The sequence below is a fragment of the Bos grunniens genome, chromosome 8 (assembly GCF_055505025.1).
Source record: "Bos grunniens cultivar Pamir isolate PY7600 chromosome 8, Bosgru_T2T1.0, whole genome shotgun sequence".
In the NCBI taxonomy this organism is placed as follows: Eukaryota; Metazoa; Chordata; class Mammalia; order Artiodactyla; family Bovidae; genus Bos; species Bos grunniens.
This window is the reverse complement of record NC_141172.1, coordinates 95,049,404-95,054,243: the sequence shown is the minus strand read 5'-3', so window position 1 is coordinate 95,054,243 and position 4,840 is coordinate 95,049,404. Positions and strand designations below refer to the sequence as shown.

The following is a 4,840-nucleotide window of genomic DNA, read 5'->3' as shown; positions in this document are numbered from 1 at the left end:
GAAAATTTAAATTCCTCTATTGTATATACATAATCTCAAACCCATCAATTTCCTACCTATAGTTCAGGTTTTAAAACCAATGTTCTGTCAATAATTTTGGGAAAATAAAACATTCCAGAGACAATCAAATGACATTATTTGTATTCTGGGCTTAACTATGGGATTCATTTTTGAATCCAAGCGTCATCATGGTGGCATATGGTTGTGAGTTCTGCCAGATCCACGTCGTTCATTCTTTTGTGGGCACCACCCCTCCAAGTGTAAAACTGAGCTAATGCTCCTCAGCGGGGAAAACAAGTCACACATCCCTCAATTCATTAGAGTCTGGTATTACACTCCTATTGTCTACTCTAAATCTTTTGTTAAGCTCTCTGTTAAATGAGCTGTTAAATGGTAATATTTAGATTTTCATCATTCTATTTGAATTTCACAGGTCTTAAATCATCAAGAACTCATGCTGAATTAAAAGTTTTCAATACCTGACATGTGAAGCTAAAGGATTAGGAAAACTATTTTAGTTGAATTCTTTTCATAAGAAAACCATGAGCTCTCACAAATTATCATGTCCTTTCCTCTCATAGGTAGAATCTACCATTTGGCTTTAGTGATAACGCATATACTCGTGGTCCAGTGCAAAGGACACCTCACATTTCCATAGAGACAGAGGATGCAGAGCTCTCCTGCACGCATCTGCTGCCTTCTTGCGGTCCTCACGCGTCAGAAGGGTGTTTTATCCACAGATTCCCCACAAGTCTCCAGGCTGCTTTCTGCAAGGGCTATCTTTTCATTTGTCTTATGCTGTTTACTCTTGATCAGATACGCCTCATTTTTCAGAACAAACTTTAAAATATGTTCAGAGGGCAGCATTTTCTACTCATCCATCTGCGATCCATTATGAGGAAGCTCTTCTTACAACTGAAAACATATTACATAAAGCAGTGATTTTCAAACCAGTTTTTAGTCTAAGGGTCTTTTTTTCCCCAAAAACAACATCTTATGCAGGAACCTGGATTTATAAAATCAACAGATACAGGCTGCTCTGCCTGAAGCCCCCAGGGAAGGGGATGTGTGACCACCTCCCTTTTGGCCTCCTTTTAGCATTCTGCAGCTGACCATGAGACACCTCCTATGAAGCTTGAGTTCATGCCTCACAAATTATTCACCATGCTGACTCTGGTACTTGCAAAAAGGCTGTTGACAGCTAGTGACTTCTGAACCAGTGCTGCCTAGGGTCACAACAGCCAGAGCCCCACTATTACGGAATGTGGTGGCTTGAGCCGGGTGATGGAACCTGGTAGTCACCAAGGAGAGTCCTGTCTGGCAGGTGGGGTCCTTGGGGGAAGAGGCCCAGAATGTTTCCTGGAGCGGCCACTCCTGTTTGCTGTAGGCTCTGCTCTCCCAAGACCTTCACCAGGAAGTTGATGTACCTCATGGCCAGGCGAAGTGTTTCATTTTTGCTCAGCTTCTTATCTGGAGGGTGAGTGGGGATGAGCTTCCTCAGCTTGGCAAAGGCACTGTTGACGTTCTGCTGCCTCCACCGCTCCCTGGTGTTCGTGAAGATCTTTCTGGTCATGTTGGAGTTCCTGAGACAGGAAAGAGAAAGGGCCCTGAGGGCCAACACCTTGTCAGAGGCCTGCTGGGTAGCCCATGTCCTGCCAGGAGCTTGAGTTGTTCATCTTCTCCACCCAGATCTTAGGGGATGTGCTGCCTCATTTCCAGGTGTTGTGGATCTTCCTGTGACAAGAGAAGAAAATGCGGCAGAAGGGCAGGGTGAGAACACTTCCTGTCAGCTTTTCTCCCCTGGTTGTTTCGAAGCCTCTGGGTAAAATGGTGGTTTTATCCTAATACTCCCATTACTTCTTTTATAACCAACTCTTCCTAAGTGTTCAGAATCAGGCACAGCATAGGACTGAGTACACATGAGAATAAAATATATATTTGTTAATAGGGAGAGGGGGCTGTGATCGTAGGTTTCATTTACAACATAACTTTTGCAATGAAGACAGTGACAGCACAACTCTTTTGGCTGGTGGACTTTATCTGCAGGATTGGGCACACTGCGTAAGAGCTAAAATGTCTAGACCAGACCACAGTTAGAGGAGGATGAACAGGGTGATGGAGAATCTTGAAGTTCAGTTATATGAAGAATAGCAATGGGGTTATTTAGCATGACAAACAAAGAAAAGGAGCAGGTGAAGGGCGACAATTTGATATGGATGCTGCAGAAGATAGCCAGGCTCCCCAAGGTTGAATCTGGATGACCTTTCCAACCGTCGGCGAGGTGATTGTTATCACGTATTGCCAATCCTAATTGTGCCATTTTTTCCTCTGAGAGGCACGGGCCCCTTTGTTCAGGTGGCTTGGATTAACATACATCAATGGCAATGTTTATGGCACATCAGGAAATAAGCCAAAACCCAGCACCAGACATTTGGTACCCTTGGCTCATGGCTATCAGTTTGCCACCTGCTCCAGTCTCAGCAACCTGGGCAGAGGGTCCCTTCCTATCCCCCATGCCACCACCCCCACCCAAAGAGTAGTAAGTATTCTCAATTCCATACCTTTGCATTTTCTGTCCCATGAGTTCCCTCCTCACTGATTTCTTGCCTATTTCTACACAATCTTTAAAGAGCAGAATAAACCCTCTTTTCCATTCCTACAAACCCTTCCAGGCCATCCCAGAGCCTCCCATATCTTTCCCTTGCTGAACCCCTGCAGCCACTGGTGGTTGACAAAGGCTATTAGGAGAATTAAATAAGCTTAATATTTGTAAATCACTTTCAACAGTGCCTGACACACGATAATGGCTATAAAAGTGTTGAGGAATACATACAACAAAAATATGTTTATAAATAAAAATGACTTGTGAAATACTGAATTGTGAATACTAGGGGGAAGGTAATATCTTGTTTTTCTATAACCAAGTCTGGTTATACAACCTCCTGGCTCCTGCCACCTTTGTTCCTTTATTTTAACCCTTCCTGTAGACCTGCTCTGTGCTAGGCCCTGTGCTATGAGCTGGGCTTGTGGACTTGGCTGGATGGGATACTTGTGCTCAAGGAGCTTATTGGATGGCCTGATGGAGAAGGCGGCACATACAGAAACATTTAAGAATCACAGGACAAGATCCCACACTAAGGGCCAAATCCAGAGAGACACTTGCTGACTAGAGAAAAGTCTCAAAGGACCATATCAAGACCAAAATGATCAGGTCAATGCTGCTGAACTTTTCCCTAAATTCTACCTCTCTTCTATTTTTATTTGGGCTTTTCTGAGGATATGAGGGGCTTCCCCAGTGGCTCATTGGTAAAGAATCTGCCTGCAATGCAAGAGATGTAGGAAACTCAGATTTGATCTCTGGGTCGGAAAGATCCTCTGGAGGAGAGGATGGCAATCCACTCCAATATTCTTGTCTGGAGAATCCCATGGACAGAAGAGCCTGGTGGGCTACAGTCCATAGGGTCACAAAGAATCAGAAATGACTGAAGTGACTGAGCACGCACGCACACACAAGGATATGAGTCCGTAGGTAAACACTGAGTATCTGACATAGGTTACATAAAAGCAACATATAGAATATCAGGAAGTTGAAAGGTGCCTCTCAAAATGCCAGCTTCCTTCCAAAACTGTTTGTGTTAATGGCCCACCATTGCAGGAAGGAGTTGGAGGGTTACAAATTGGCACCTATGGTATGAAACGGTGGGCCCATTTTATTCAAAAAGGACCTAAAGATGTTGAAGCCCTAGCGACTTGTGAGAAACCAGATCCTTTTCTAACTTAATAAACACTTGGAACTTCTGCTCCAGAAATTTTCTTCTATTTCAGTGGCCCTTGACTTGGGCTGCTTATTGGATTCACCCAGGCTGCACCCCAGACCAATTAAATAAAAATTTCTGGGGGCATTGGTATTTTTTAAAACTCCCCAGGTGGATCAGCTTGGTCCTCTAGGAAGCAGATGCCAAGCTGGACTTGGATGTACAAGCAGTTTATTGGGAGTTAAGGCCTGTGAAAGATGAAAAAGAAAAGAAAGACTTGGGCCAAGAATGTCTTCAGACTGAAACACACATCTGACACTTGCAAAATCAAAGCAGGGAGGCTGCAGGACTGGTCAGAAAAGCCTCAGGCTGCAGTACAGAGCTGGAAAAGTGGCAGCCAACCCAACAGGGAGCTCTGGAGCAAAAGGTGCCTGTGAAGGAGACCCTATCGGGCAAGAATCGCCAGGTCCCAGCAGCGCTGCCACACTCACTCATAGGCTGGGGGCTACCTGAAGAATGGAGGCCCAGTCCTGAGTCCTGTCAGCACTGCTACTGATGGCTGTCAGCTAACTGCACTCCCTGCAGCTGAACTGCAAGTTTTTTCCTGAAGTGAGGTCCCAACAGTGCACCCCTCACACGATCTCCCTGTGTGGCTAATGCTAAAACATTGCCTTACTCTCCAAACAGAAGCTCTGAGCCCTAGCAAAACTATGTTTAAGAAGGAAGCAGTATTTAGGGGATTACGAATGACAAAATATTAATATTACATAAAATATCAGCTAGAAGGATATATGCCCCTAGGACATTTCCCCATGCAGGTTCTTGTTGACTTTCCTGCTTCTGCCCAGGTAGGAGAGGCCAGTGCTGTGCTGAGAAACCAGTGGTGAGCAGAATCATGGCAGCTCAAGTTCACTGGCTGACTCAGGCCCCCTCCGGCTTCCTCCATCAGCCACTTAGGTTTACTTCCTCTATCTCTGTAGAGACACTCTGGTTGGATCCATGATCCAATACAGTCACATGTACTCCAAACTTTACATCAACAATTACTGACCCTATGTGCCCAACACTGTACTGGCTGCTGGACA

The 4,840-nt window shown here is 45.0% G+C and overlaps 1 protein-coding gene across 1 annotated transcript; it reads right to left on the bottom strand.

The window, feature by feature from the left end:
- Nucleotides 1–418: 418 nt before the first annotated feature.
- On the bottom strand, nt 419–1,718 carry TAL2 (TAL bHLH transcription factor 2). The gene has a single exon (XM_086315794.1). The coding sequence runs from the start codon at nt 1,571–1,573 to the stop codon at nt 1,256–1,258; it is 318 nt and encodes a 105-aa protein (XP_086171920.1). The 5' UTR covers nt 1,574–1,718; the 3' UTR covers nt 419–1,255.
- Nucleotides 1,719–4,840: the final 3,122 nt, after the last annotated feature.